General features: G+C 48.2%; 1 protein-coding gene across 2 annotated transcripts in view; it reads left to right on the plus strand.

Annotated features, from left to right (window-relative positions):
- The window catches only part of TOX2 (TOX high mobility group box family member 2), a 129,998-nt gene extending 115,743 nt beyond the window's left edge, over positions 1 to 14,255 (plus strand). For both annotated transcript variants that reach the window (XM_082773589.1, XM_082773590.1), the window contains exons 6-9: positions 4,448 to 4,528; positions 5,936 to 6,343; positions 8,117 to 8,247; positions 13,179 to 14,255. In XM_082773589.1, the coding sequence (XP_082629715.1) occupies positions 4,448 to 4,528; positions 5,936 to 6,343; positions 8,117 to 8,247; positions 13,179 to 13,215 (657 nt within the window). In that variant the 3' untranslated portion in view covers positions 13,216 to 14,255. The remainder of the gene's footprint in view (positions 1 to 4,447; positions 4,529 to 5,935; positions 6,344 to 8,116; positions 8,248 to 13,178) is intronic.
- Positions 14,256 to 15,026: the final 771 nt, after the last annotated feature.

Consider the following 15,026-nt stretch of genomic DNA (forward strand, 5'->3'; position numbering starts at 1 on the left):
ACAGCACAACGGAGTCAAGGCAGAGGATAAAAAGAAGGATTTTTTCAGGACACTTCAATCTGTGGTAATTTCTGCTTGAATATGTGTCTATCCATTCATTCTCCAGAGGACTGCTCCACGGCACTGTAACTCCACCCGCGTGCTGGAGGAGCTCTCCTGAGCCACCAGAATTGTTCCCATAGAGAGAGTCTTGCAGGGAGGTGTCCTCAGGGGGGTTGGATCCTGTAGCTGGGGGAGCCTGGGGACATTGAGCACTGCTCAAACCCCTCCTCGTGGTGGGTGCCAGGTGCTTCCCATGTCCAAGCTCGGTGGCCTCAGGCTTCAGCAATCCAGGGTATAGCTGTTAGACAGAAGGAGACATGCTGAGATTTACAGCCAAAAAATGTGGTTTGGATAAGCTAATTTTGATGGGGGGAGGACAGATTAAGTTGTCCCCAGGAGATGGCAGGAGGGACATGGAGGGGAGTGCAGGGAGGTGAGGAAGAGCCGGGGGGGATAGGAGGGTGGCGTGGCTGTACCTGCTGCATGCGTTTCTGATGGAAGGATGAAGCCGTGTGGAGGCTGCATGCAAAGCAAATGGGTGGTGTGGCGGACACTGCCAGGTGGGGAGGAAGTGCTTTTGAGCTGTCATTGTAAGTAAACCATAAGTTCTAGTGATGCAAAGAGAGATTTTCAAGGAAAGGCTATAACTGTTACAAGAAAAAGCCCTCCAGATTTACAAGCAGAATAAGATCCAAATGTATACATCTGAGGAGAAAAAAGTCACGGAGTCAGAGAAAGGAGAGCAAGGAGAGACTTAAGAGGTCAGCCAGACCACACTGCTGCCTGAAGTCAGGATCATCTCTACTTAAGCCATTCTTGATGGATATGTGCCTAATCTGTCCTTAAACCTTCAGTGGTGGAGATTACCCATCTCCCCAGGCAATCTCTTCCAGTGCTTAATTATCCTTCCTGTTAGGAACACTCTCGTCTTGCTTAGCCAACATTTCCCTTGCTACAGCTTAAACTTATTGCCTCTTTTCCTATCTGCACTCGATGCCGAGGATGGTTCGCTGCCTCCTTCTTCGCAGTGTCACATTTGCAGGCTGTGGCTCCTCCTGGTCTTCTGTCTAAGTAAACAGAGTCCTTCAGCACCACTCCGGTGACCTTTGTGCATTTTTCAGCTCCTCTCTCCTGATGGTCTCTGTCTCTTTCTGGAAACAAAACGCCCCAAACTCCAGCTAGGGATGCAGCAGAGGGGCTCCGCGGACCTTGCTGCTGCAAAATGAAGGCAGCCCCCTGCACGGAGTATCAGAAGGGGCTCAGGGCAGAGCTGGGGTCCTTTTTGTTCTTGTCCAGCTCGGAAAGCAGCGTTGCCGTTCAGGGGCTGGGATGCAGAGGTTACTGACAGCAGCTACTGCTGTCGCTGCCTGCACGACACTGAGCTGCTCGTGGGCGTCAGCGGGGTTTGGAATAATTGTCTTCTCTAATTAACTGGTTATCAAACAAGAACATTTCATTACGGTACAATTACTAGCTGCTTTGCTGAGACACAGAGGTGTCAGGATTACGATCCCAACATATGCTTCTTACAGCTCTGATTTTTTGTTTTCATAATCACTAACCGTTTCTGCTCCCCCCCCCCCCAACCCACCCACTCGCTTAACGACTAATGAATCCTCCTGCTAGCAAATAAGAAAAATAAATCAGCGGGCATGGCAGGTTAGAAAGGAAAACATGCAAAATGTTTTGAGGATCCTTAAATCTGATAAATTACTTGGAAATTAAAATCCCTGGGAGAAAATGGGATTTAATTAGAAAGTAACATGGTTTTGTCAATGTTTAAATTAAAATTTTAAAGGGTATAAATACAGCGCTGAAGCTGCTTTTACACAGAGGATTGGTGCGAAGTTGTGTGCGGGGCTGTCGCGGCAGGCTGCGTCTTTGCTGTTAAACGCCCGCGATGGAGCAGAGTGTGGGTGCAGGAACGATGTCCCCTCCTGTAGCACCACAGGAGACCCAGCACAGGGACGGTCACCAACCAGGTGAAGCCCCGGGAATGCTGCTGAGGTGGAAATAGCCGGGTGTGGGAGAGCAGCCATGGGCATAGCATGGGCTTGCCCTCTTCTTGCCCTTCCTTGGACCAGGCTCGTGGCCAGGGCTGGGGCAGGAGCTGGCCTGGGGCTCAGCCACACACGGTGTCTCTGCAGACACAAGCACAGCACAGCCCCCGCCTGCTAGGGAAGACAAGGACGGGTGAAGAGTGAGAAAAAAGCACAAAAGAACAAGTGGCTGAGATGAAGATAGGCACCGAATTGGTTAGTTAGGCATTTATTTGCATTTGGGTTAAGGAAGTCTAACTGACCTGCCCTCTCCCTGTCCACAGTCATAAATTGAAGCTTTTTTTCCAGACAAATCTTCCTAATAATCAAATTTATGTCTGTGTAGCTATGAGTACTTTGGTTTCCTCCATTGTCAAGAAAAAAAAAAAAAAAGAAAGAAAAAAAAAAGAAAAAAAAAAAAACACAACAAAAAGACACACTGATGGCATTTTGCTATTACAGAGGAAAAAAATAAAAATGTTTTCAATTCATCAGCACCCATCGTTATAGCAGGCTGAGATGCAGGAATTCATATTTCATTGTGCAGGCGCATCAGATACCGCAGTTACGAGCATCTGCTGGAAGCAGAGCTGATGGAAACCCCACGTCTCTGTTTTACAGTAAATGCTGGAGTTACTGCGGTGGGCTACGGGCATCGGGGAGGCAAGGGCTGTAGGGAGAGGTAATGGCCTTTATTAGGGTAACTGATACGGTTTGAAGAAATAGTTGCTTTTCACAGGCAAACTCTTCTTCAGGCTGACATTTCAAAATGTAATTTTGTTCTGAATGGACCAAATGTAATACTTGCCGAATACCATAAAGCCAAAGACAAACTTAGGAAAACGCTCAGTTTCAGAAAATTACCGTCTGAGACCTCCGGTGTGTCCAGGCAAAATGTTTCACTGAAGGATTCGCTCAGATTTAGCAGTGAAAATCCATTTTTAATAGAATTTATCTGTGCTGATTTTAAATTGAAATTCAAGTAAGAGGACATCTCGGCTGCTGGAACTGCTTTTTTCTGTTCAGAGGTTATTTTCTATCAGAAGGGAGTTTCGGGCGCTGTCATGGCAGGTGGCACAGGAACTACAAAAGCACAACATGAAAACAATGCTGAGTCAAGCTCCCAAACAGAAGAGGAAATTCTGCTAAATTTGCACAACCAAACCGGTTTTGTGAAAGCACTGGTCTGCTGCAGCATTTTTGCTTCCTTGCTTGAATTTCAGCGGCACCACCCTTTTTTTTTAAAGTCAGTGGGAATCACCCCGAATCTGTCACCTCCCAGCATCGCCCCGGGGCAGCAGCACCGATACCGGGATGCTCAGGGCTGGGATGTTCTGGTCTGGGCACCCAGACACCGGGTGAGAGGAGCAAGCAATCAGGCTTCCTTGGAGCGATTTTTAACTATTTGTTCCCAACCTCCCCCATCCGTAGGAAATTTGCCATGGAAAAAAGCTCAATTTTCCCACCAAGCTTCAGCACATTGACTGTTCAAAGCTGATGTTGTTTTTAGAGCAGAATTAAATGTATGCAAAGCTCTTCTAATTGAAATTACCTTCATTTGTGCCGCTTCGAGTTTCCAGTGGAGGAGAGGGCTGATGGATATTTTACTTGGGAGTTTCTTCCTTTCGCTTATTTTTTTTTTTTTATTATTCCACTTTAAAACATTCTTCTTGCTTGCTCGGCTTAATCTGTTTTACCACACAGGGAGTCATCCTGCCTGGATTGTGCTGTTATACTTCCCTGCAAGGGGAGCTAACTCAGGGCAGAAAGGAGACCAGCCCTGTGAAGCTGCAGGGTGGAGAGGGGAGAATAAACACTAATCCACTCCTACAAAGCTTTTTCTTTACTTAGCGTAGCAAACCCTCCTGATACTTACTGTTTCTCTGAAAGCCCCAGCTCCTTGAGTCATAAGATTAGGCAAAAATCTCGACTTTGATATGCCAGGGAAGGGGCTTCCCAGCTGCCAGGCCTACAGAGAAGAGCTGCAGAGTGGGAGCTCTTGGCTCAGTAACGGGAAAGCCGGGAAAATGAGGCAGTGGTGTAGGATTTCTGAATGTCTCACTATTTTTTGTTATAATTTGGGGATTTGGCCCTTTGTCTTGTTTTTCCAAAAGCCTGGATTGCAGTCTCCTCCAGTTTCTATCAGGAAGTGAATTCAGTGGTTTCTCCCTTAACAGCCTCCCAGGGCTTTATTTGCTTGATTTGGGGTAAATTCCTCTCCAGCAGAGCTGAGGTTTTCATGCATGTGACTCAAAGCCCCATCCCCATCGGTGGGAGGGGGTCCGGCAGAGCAGGCAGGGTGCAGCCGAGCCCAGCAGCAGCCGGTGCTGCTTTATTAACCATTCTTCATTGTCTGGTCCTTTCAGGCTTATAAGAGGAAAACAGAAGCGGCGAAGAAGGAGTATCTGAAAGCCCTGGCCGCGTACCGGGCCAGCCTGGTCTCCAAGGTACGTGTCTGCTGCCTGCTCCCACCTCAGTGCCAGGACTGAGGACGGGCACAGAAAAAGGCAGGGACAGCCTGGTTGCTCTTGTGGCTGCCACTCCACAAACCCGCTTCTCCTTGCTGCCCACACCTTCAGCTGCCCCATGAAGTCACATCTCTGGTGACTTGGTCCATCTCTTGGTCCATTTGTGTTGTTTGGCCAAACACAGACACGCAGCCCCACAGGGCCTTTACAGGGTTTCCAGCACACCCACAGCTCCTGGCACAGCACTGGGACATGCTCCAGGCAGTGCTGGTGCACACTGGGTGCTGTGGGTGGCAGAGCAGGCCCGGAGCATCTTGATGACTTGTCCGGTTCCTGCTCCCTTGATGTGCTGTGCTGTATGTACTGTCTGTGCTTGGTACAGTACCACAGCCTCAGTACTTAAAAATCACATGCAGCTGCCACAGGAGATAATGTGATGTCCCAGATCTGCAGGATGCATGCGGCTGGTGGTGGGCTGGAAAGGCTCAAGGCTTTTGCACAGGCATGAGCACTATCACCATTAACTTGTGAACTGATCAGCAGCAAGGACAGATGTCTAAAATGGGCATAGAAAGGGCTATTTTGGGGTTTAAAAGCTTTTCTTAGTCCCTCTGGTGACCTATGAGGGTCTTGATTTGGACGTGTGCAGCATCAATGTGGGGCAGGTGGCATGGAGGGCATGGAGTCACCACACATCATGATTTCATTTTCTTCCCCATCTCTCCAATAACTGATTTTTTTGCAGAAGAACAACTATATTTTGAGTAAAACAGCACAGTATGTTCCCTGCTGCTGGGTGAGAAAAGATCTGGAGGATTGTTACAGAGCCCATCACCGGACAAAAACCTCATTGTCCGAGACAGAAAATGTCCTGTCATTCGTCCCTTTTTCCTGCAGAAATGAGGCCACCATTGTGTTGTGTGTTATAGGCCCACAGGGCTGCAGGAATGCTCGAGATTAAGCAAGCAGAATGTTTACCATCCCGTTTGTGCTTTACGGGAAGCAAAAGCGATTTTCTCACCCACCTGTTTGGACCCATGCGGTGAGCTGCGGACGGGCAACTTGCCTGTGTGCCGGTTGATGCCTCTCCCATGCTCCAGGCTCTGCTGAATGTACGGTGGAGTTTCTGGAGGTTAATTTCAGAGGTCTGGGTGCCAGGCCCAGCCTGCTGCCCCCTTGCTAGCCCTGGTGCTGGAGATGCACGTGCTGGCTGGGTGGGATGGGAGTGGGGCTCAGCAGTGCGGTCAGCACAGGCTCCATGTGGACGTCTCCGCAAACTGCGCTCCTGCCCTGGTGCCTGCAGCCTGTCTGGGCAGCAGAGATGCCTGGGGACGGATAACCACCCTGCCTTCCTCCCTCACCCACCTGCGGTCTGTTTTCCCACAGAGCTCTGCCGACCAGGGGGAGACGAAAAGCGCCCAAGCCACCCCACCTTCCAAGATGATCCCGCCCAAGCAGCCCATGTACCCGATGCCCCCGCAGGCTTCGTCGCCCTACCCCGGCCTGGGCTCCTTCCTGTCCCCGTCGGACCTGCAGAGCTACCGCGGCCACCCCCACCCCAGCCTGCCCCGGACCCTGCCCTCCAAGCCCATGCTGCCCAGCATCAGTGCCTCCCCGCCACCCGCCTTCCAGATCAGCCCTCCCCTCCACCAGCAGCTCTCCTTGCACCACCCGCAGAGCTCCCTCCTCAGTCAGCCCCTCAGCATGCAGCAGGTCCCCCAGCAGCCCCTCCTGTCCCCCCCCATGGCACTACAGGTACAGCCCCCCATGAACTCCTCGCCTCCCGGGCAGCAGGTGAGTGCTCGGCCGGCGATGCGCTTGTGGCCCCCGACAGCATTTGGGAGGGGTTCACCAATGGTCTTCTGAGGTGGTTGGGTGGGTGGTCAGTGGGAAGCCCCCCGGTGACGCTGCTGAAAGAAGGGAGGGCTGAAAGGGTGTGGGAGAACGCGAGGTGGGGATCACCAGAAGGAAGAAGAAAAAGGTAGAGGGAACGTCACTAGCAGGACAGAAAATGAGTGTTTTTCCAAAACATTGGAGAACATCGCTGTGGTGGCAGAGAGCCAAGAGGATGCCTGCACGTATGCTAACCCTACCAGCAGGACACGAATCACATGGACCTGGCTACAAGGTGTAAAACCTACCGACAGAAACCACCCCTAGCCATGGCCAGCTCAGGCTGGCAGCCCACATGGAGGCGTCACTGCTTCCCTTCTCTAAATCCAGTAAGAAAATGTGTCTGGAGGAAAAACTGGCAGTAGTAAGAACCACTGCCTCCACCTTATAGAGAACATGCCAGTACATGGAGAGGGAGATGAGTGGTTTCCAGAGTTTCTCCATCTGGAATATGAACTGGACCAACTATTCACAGTGAAGGACATATGCTCTGAATTCACAGCTGCTACCATTTACTTGATGATACTTTTAACTGCATTATTCACCCAGATGGTTGAATAATTTGTGTTTCACGTGTTTACTAGCTATATATCACAAAATTCACACAGTATTTTAGTGATGTACAAAGCTTTCTTTCACATAATGTGACCCATTCAGTTTGGAACTAGCTTTGAGAAAACAGAAACTGTTAATTTTGGAATAGCTACTGCAGTGAAAGCAAGGAAAAGGAGAGTAGGGATGTGGAAGCACAGTTATCCCTGTCAGTAAGAGAAAGATGACATATTTGGGAACATCAGATCCTAGAACAGGTTTTCATTCCCAGCCTGCTCAGGGTATCCCAAGGAACGTCTGCAGCATGGTGATTTTACTTTGGGTCTACATAAGCAAACGTGGCTTCTGTAATTCAGTGATAGCCCACATGCAAAAATGAGCGTAAAAGGGGATCCTCATAATCACTTTAATTGGGGTATTTTTTGTTGCTGAGAGCAGCATTTTGTGAAGCTTCATTCCACATCTTTGTTAAGAAAATTTTAAATGGTTAAAAAAAAAAGACATGCTTTCTTAATTTTGACATTTTGGAGAAAATCAGATTCTTGGTCAGGTAACTACCATGATTCTCTTTCTTTATATGCACTGCCTAGTTAAGCAGTCCCCAAAAAATCGGGATCGCGATGGGCTTTCAGATAAAACAGCCCCACAGAGCCCTTGTAAATTGCCAGCAGTGACAGCTGATGGAGAGAGTATTGCTTGTGTGGCTGTTCCTTGCCTTGTTACCGTACATTACGAGGGGCTAATGCATTACTGCAAAGGGAGCTGCACTTCGAGTGGAAAAATGGGTTTGACTGCCCGCATGCTGATGCGAAGGCTTTCCTGGCCATGCTTCTGCAGCCACTTACTGTCCCCTCGAGGACCCAAAAAACAAGAGGTGGGCAGAGGGGTGCAGGGCAGACGTGGCTGCGTGGACACCTGCTTGCAGCATCTCACGTTCTGCTCAGTCCCACCAGGGGGTTTCAGGTCCTGGGCTGGACTTGCTGCTTTCCCAATGTAAGTGCTCCCACACCTTGTACTGCAGTGTTTTTGGGGCACACAGACGTGTCTGTGCAATATTATTAGATCTTTGTTTTCTCCTGCCTCCGTGGGCACGTGTAACCCTTCCTTTCCTCCACCCCACAGGACTTTTCGCATATTTCGTCTGAGTTTCAAAACAGCGTTGGACCCCGTTCGCCTGGTGCATCAAATCCTCCAGGAAGCACTGAGTGGGACAGCGACTACCCCAGCAGAGAGTGTGGGATCAACCACTGCAGGCCAGTAGACACAATGGGGCATCTCTCATGTGCTTTCTGTCACCTGAACGGTGACCATACGGTCGTCTGATGTTCAAATAGGGACGGGTGATAAAAAGAGGAAAATGCCGTGTGGCACAGTTTGCATCTCCTTATCACGGTGCTTCCTTCCTCCCATGGTCTGACAAGAGCCCTGGGCTTGAAGAGCCACTGGGGTTGAGCCATCACTGAGCTGCAGAAGCAATTTCTGCAGTGGTTTTCCTGCCTCCTCCAAGCCAAATGGGTCAGCATCTTTTAACCAGAAAGTACAGGATACACAGTGTGATTGTAAATTGTTGGTAGTCCAGCAGCTTGCAGCAGTTGAGAACCTGCCCCCAAACATACAGCAAGTGGTTAGGCTCGTTATGGTGAATGATGCTCACGGTTTCCTCTCCTCTGTAGGCTCACTGATGTGATGCTGTGGAAGCAGGTAGCTAAAAAAATCATGGATAATTTCATCATTGGACATGAGGGGTTTTCTCTTTTTGGGGGTTTCTATGCCATTGGCAATGGGAGACCTTGACACACTTCCTTCCAGAGCAGGACAGGGAAGCCCAGCCTATTGCATGCATTGGGTCATGCATGGCCATCACCCAAGGAACGGGAAAGAAATCCATGTCCTGTGAGTGTTTGGTGCATTATGCCCCGGGAATGAGTGTTTTAGAACTACTTGTCAGATTATTATGTGGGCTGGCCAGCAGCGGCTGCTGTGTGCAGCCCAAGCAGCCAGTTTGTGGTTTTGCTGCTTGCATGAGAGAACTAAACTCTTGTTGAGGAGCTCCACTGTGGCTGCCCAGTGAGTCCCAAGAGATGGTGGGCTTTGAGGGCATTTGGCCACATCCGTAAGCAAAGTGCTTCTCCTTCTAGAGTGTTTGCTTTTATTGCCAAGGCCACAATCTCTGGCTGTCGCTAGCAGCAGGTCCCTTATCCACCCTAGGGTTTAGCCATGAGAGGGTTCAAAGCCTTCTCCTCCCATGAGCTGCGTGATGCTCTGGTCCTCTGCACCTTGCAGGAAAGGCCACTGACATCTGTGCAGATCTTTCCCCTTGCAGCCTACAAGCTCCAGCACGAAGGTCCTTTCAATGCTGCTTGAATTCCCCAATAATTAAAAACATCACGATTGTCTCAAAGCTGGGGAGCAGTGAGGGTGTGAAAGCCATTTCCAACCTCAGCCTAATCAGGTGCTCTTGGTTCAGCAGTAATAGTTTCGAGACTGCTCTTGTACTCTGTAAAACAGGCACGGGGTTTGCTGCTAGAGCAGGTAGGGAAGGAGGCTTAGTAGCTTCTGAGTATTGTTTGATTTGCTTGAAGTGCTGGAACATAGTGCTTTCACTGGAGATAATAGCAAGCTCCCAGGCTTTTCAGAGTACATCTCCTGCCTGTGCCAGCAGTGCACTTACAATGGCTGGGCTGGGCACAGACTGTACAGACATTTATTTCTTTCAGGGAAATAAATAACTCACCGAGCCATTAGAATATGGCTGCTGTCTGCCTGCCGAGGGTGCTCAGCTACAGGGATTATTCTGGGCTCTGCCAGGGAATTTGGCGTGGTCCATACTGAGGGCTCCGCAGACGACCCAACAAGAGGAAGCTATTTGGCGCTCGATGATAAATGTAATTTTAGATCCTGTGGGCAAAACACTTGGAGGGTTATGGCACACGGGTCCCAGTTTGCAAAGGAGCTGAGCAGAAGCGTCTCCCAGACACAGGTGAAATGCTAACGTTGCAGGCAGGACTGGGTTTTGTGTTGCTAAAACAAGCTCTTTGCCATGCGGCTGGAGCGCCGTATTGTTAGCAGAGGGCCCATGCAATTCATGATCAAAGCTCATGCATTTCATGCCTTTGTCACAGCAGAAATATCAAATTTCATGGGTTTATCGCAGCTTCCTGGAAAAAAAAATATATTTTAAAACCAGACAGATTATGCAGAGACTTCCAGATAATTATTAGAGTAGGTTACAGCAATGAACTCAGATGCATATGGATCAGTACTGCCGAGAGCGCTTAGTGCACTAAAAAATGCCGTCGTCTCTTAAGGAAAGAGCCCATCTCCTCTGGCTAGAGACAGACGAGCTGCTGGAAACCCAGCTCCCAGATCTGACTTTTTCCATTTGATTGTAAAGCCTGGGGCATCAGCAGTGCCACCACCTCCTGCTGCTGCCAGCCCCTCGTGTTTGCTACCAAAGTGTGTGTGCTGTGCTGCCTGCAGTGTCGGCACGCATCTGTAGGACCAACCCTCTTACTGCTGAACTGCAGCCCCTGTGTCTCCATTTGTGCTTGTCCCAAAAAGAGGTTTATCTGGCTCTCATCATCTTCTTCCTGCCTGGGCTCTTTCTCCAGTTTTGCACTAATTGCAAGCTCTGATCAAAGTTGGGCTCCCCCTTGCCTCCGTGCCATGAGCTTGGTGTTTCCTCAGTTCCCATGATGTCGGCACTGGGTTAGCTGGGGTAAACCCCCAAGTCTTGCATTTCCTTTTGTGTTTTTCACCCAGACAACTTCAGAAAAGCCAACGAGATTGGCTTTCTCTCTGTCCCTCCTTATCGAAAAAATCCTTTTAGGAAGAATTGCTGAAGCTTTTTTTCAGCCAGTCAGTGCTAGTTAAAATGCCATTAAATGATACTTCTTCACTTATACCCCTCAGATCCAGGATCCTGTGAGCAGGCACGCCTTAATTCATAAATGAGCCATATGAGAGAGGGATTTAGATGTTTCTTAGCCCATCCCCTTCCCTTTTCTTAATGAGTTTGTGCTCACTGACTTCCATCCAATTTTCCTAGCTTCTTCTGGGCTTAAGCCCAAGCTACCCTAGATTGCTAGCAAAGTCATGGGCAGCATTTCTCCATTCCCACTCAGTACATGACTATCACCTCCCACAAGCAATTGCAGCATACAATTTCAGCACTTTTTGCCATCGTATCACAAACTATATTTACACAGCCCCCCATTTCCCCTACCTTGTTCTCATGCTTGCTCTTCCCCAGGCACCCATCGAATACCTGTGTTTTGCAGTCACTTTTTCCACAGCAGCTAGCTCACCTCTACCAAGGTTGCAGCGTGGTTTGCAAATACTTGCAAGTCTTTCCTAATTCCTCAAGGCACCTCACCATTTTTTCTGCTCTTTCCATACCAAAGCTCTCTTTGGGATTCGTTCACTTTTGCCTCCTACTATTTAGATTTGGGGTGGTAACACTGAACTTGAGTCATCTCCCTATGTCCTTCTCATTTGCAAGAGGTAACTGTATCCACCAGGTTTTGGAGATGCTGTTATTCAGACACGGTGTTACTCTGAAGATGCTGAGAAACCTGCACCTAGATGGCCCTGCTTTGGGTGGAATCAGACAGCTCCAAGGCCCTCCCAGCCCGTGTTGATCTTTGTGTGTTTTCTGAAATCCCCATGGATTTCACCTTATCCATAGCCTAGGCCTGATAGTTATGTGAGCTGCTGAAAATATACCTGCATGTCGTTGTGTGATGCCACCATTATAAATGTGTTGTCATTGGGCAACTTTTCTCCCCTCTTCCCACTCCCTTGGGCTAGAAGCTGGGACGCTCCCAGGTATGCCTTGTCCAGACGCACGATGCCATGTGGAGCCACTTCATCCCGATGCTGACAGCCGTGCTCATTCCTGCTAATGATGAAGCAATCCACTCTAAGTGGGGGAAGTTTCTGAATCAGAAACTAAGTGAGCAAAATCTCTAAAAAGACAAAGACAAAACCCCACAAATGCACTTAGTTTGGATTCAATTATTTATAGTAATACTCCATAATGAACTGGGAAGTGTTCTGTAGCATATTTTGTAAAATTAATGAAGTTTTAGTATTGGAATACCTCACTGCTGCTCACTGGTATTAAATCTTTGCTGAGTGCAGTAGGGAACACTCTGCATTTTAAATGCAAATTATAAAATGTGGAGACTAACAAAGTGCAGACTCTTCTGCACTGCACTCTATCAGCAGCAGCATTGCCTTGCTGTCTGCTCTTTCCCCATTATTCCACTCACAATCACACCCACACCAGAATTTCCCAAAGCTCTGGAATGTCCTTCACTACTTCTAAGGCCCCAACAATGTTTCTGCCAGAGCAGTGCAGACGATACAACCCGCTCAAATGAAGTGGGTATCAGAGCAAAGCCCAAATTGCCCTTCAGCCAGGGAGAGGGGCACATTCATCTTCCAAGGGCTTCTTTTGCCTCTTGCTGCCTTCAGCAGACTGAGGGGCAGACTGGCTGGTGTTGCTGTCACAGCATTTTTTCCCCTTACTTCCTGATTATTAATGTTTCTAGTTGTACTTATTTTGGGAGAGGAGGAGTAGGGCGTTGAGCAGGTGATGTCTCCTGTTCCCTCAGTCTTCAGCCACCTCACTTTTGTAAATCCTCCTGGACACCCACAGGCATCTTCAGGCATAAGCCCCTTAATCACATTTTTGTGACCCCCTACTCCATGTGCAGCATCAAAATGACACATTTAATACAAAAGCAAGTGCACCTTTCCTAAACCCCCATGGCTGAGCCTGAGGACCGTGTCTGCATGGTGGAGGAGCTGGTACCAGTGCCACACCTGCATGCTCTGCAGGGAAATCCAGACTTGGCCCTTCCCTGCAGCCCAGCGAGAGCCAAAATTCCCCCTGGAGGTGACCTGGTGTCTCAGCCCTTATTGTTACAATTCAGGATGAACTGAAACTACAGCAAGCTCTGAGTCCCAAGTGCCTTCTGCTTGGTTCCTCTCCACACACCTGCCCCTAGGTGCCAGCCACTGGATGCTTTGCATCGTGGAGCCATAAAAGCCTCGGTGGGGCTGAGAGCAAGCATGCCAACAGCCACGCAAGTGCTTGTTGCTGGCAGCCAGCTCTCCTGAGGGACTTCCCGGACATTTTCCAGCCTGTCTCACCTCCTGCCTCTCCTTTCTTTTACAGCATGCTGCCAAGGGACAAGGCGCTCTACCTCACCTAAGGCTCACCATCCCTGTTCGGGGATGCTCAGATGAAGGACACTTGGGGGGGGTCTATCCTACAGACTACACGGAGAGGCACCGAGCAAGTCCTACGGACGAGCAGCAACCACTGCGCCTCGTCGCTGGCTTCGATCCCAGGCTCCAAGAGCAGTTTTCTCTGATTATTTGTGAACTCTAAAGTCTACTTTCTGTGGAAGCCCAAAACCTCATAAATCATGAAGAACAAAAATATATATATATAAAAAATAAATAAACACAAAACCAACAAAAAAAAAGGGGGGACACCATTTTTCTGCTTGCCATCAGCTTAGCTACAGACTATTTTCCTAGTGAACTGCTTTTAGACACAGCATAAGCCCAGGTCTGGTGTCCTCAAGCATTAGGCCAGCTCAGTAGGAGGATGCACTCTTTTGACTTGCTAACAGCACTAAACTTTGTGCAAGAAAAATGTGAAGTTTGTGTGAATATTGTACATGCAAAGGCCTTGGATGTCTGGCAAAAAAAAAAATACAAAAATTAAATAAAAACTATTCCTAGGTAGGTGGGGGGAGAGAGCAGAAGGCAAAATATGAGAGAAAAATGTGAAAAAGATCATGAAATATAATTTGTTGGATAGTTGTAAGTAGTTTACTAAGTGTTTTAGAGCTGTGCTAAAGACATCTTTAAGATTTTTTTGTGAAAAAAAAAATTAGTAGTTTACTTTATAGTAAAAGCATTTTATATTAATTGTAGCACATTTTTTAGTTATACATAGAAGGGAGATGTGTATAAAAAAAACAAAAACAACAAAAAAAGCCTGCCAAACTTGTTTCTATTATTTGTACAGCAAGAAATGGACAATTTATATCCATGTTCTATGGCATTATTATATTTTTTCTGCCATATGTCCATCTATTTAAAAATTGCTGACAATGATTTTTGTCTATTTATGAAAGATTAGAGAGCATAATTACAGTTTCTCATAAGGTGCATTTTTTTTTTTTAATTTTTTATTTTGTTTGAAGGTGCTGCATTCGCAGCACCTGGCACATTCGGTTCACAATGCTTATCTTACCTTTCTTTATAATAAAACATATGAAAAGTAGAACTGAACTGGTCTCTCCTTATTCTGGGGGCAGCTTTCGCCAACGTGGCTCAAGGTACACAGCCCAAAAATGCACCGTGCCTTTTCCTCGTGCTCCTGAGCTCCCCCATCCCTTGCTCCTCTCCCACCACATCCTCACTTGCTTTCTCCACCCCCCTTGCTTTGGGTAACAGTACGTAATTAAATATGTCAGGGACCACCCCGACAATAAAAATTATGGCTGAGCAATGGCAGCCATGCTGACAAACACACATTTTTCCCGTGTTTTATTGGAAAAAACCCTCTTCACACTCAGCAGAGGGTACCTCCCTGTCTCAGCATCAGCTCGTTGCCCTGTCCATGCGGACACGGGGGCACTGTGCTGCCCGGAGGCCACCACCAGATGCCCACAGGAGCCCAGTTCCATCTCTTCCTAGGAAGCCTGGTGAACACATAAAAAGGATGGAATATTTGAATGGCATAAAAACTAACACGACATGAAATTTCACACCTCAGGCCACTTGCCTGGAGGAAACCCGTTAATTAATGTACCATTTTAAGCCTGTTTTTACAGGCAGCCTTGGCCGTAAGAGTCTCCCCTCACAGTGTTACTCGCACACAAGTTGCTGTCATTTAGATAAGGCCCAATTTCTGCAGGGGTGCATTTAAATAGAAAAATGGGAAGCTGCAGCATGGCTGCGTTTCTCACGCAGTTCAGGGCATCAGGTCTCATTTAGGTCTGAATGT

The sequence above is a fragment of the Aythya marila genome (genome assembly GCF_965140915.1).
Source record: "Aythya marila genome assembly, chromosome: 16".
NCBI classification, from domain to species: domain Eukaryota; kingdom Metazoa; phylum Chordata; class Aves; order Anseriformes; family Anatidae; genus Aythya; species Aythya marila.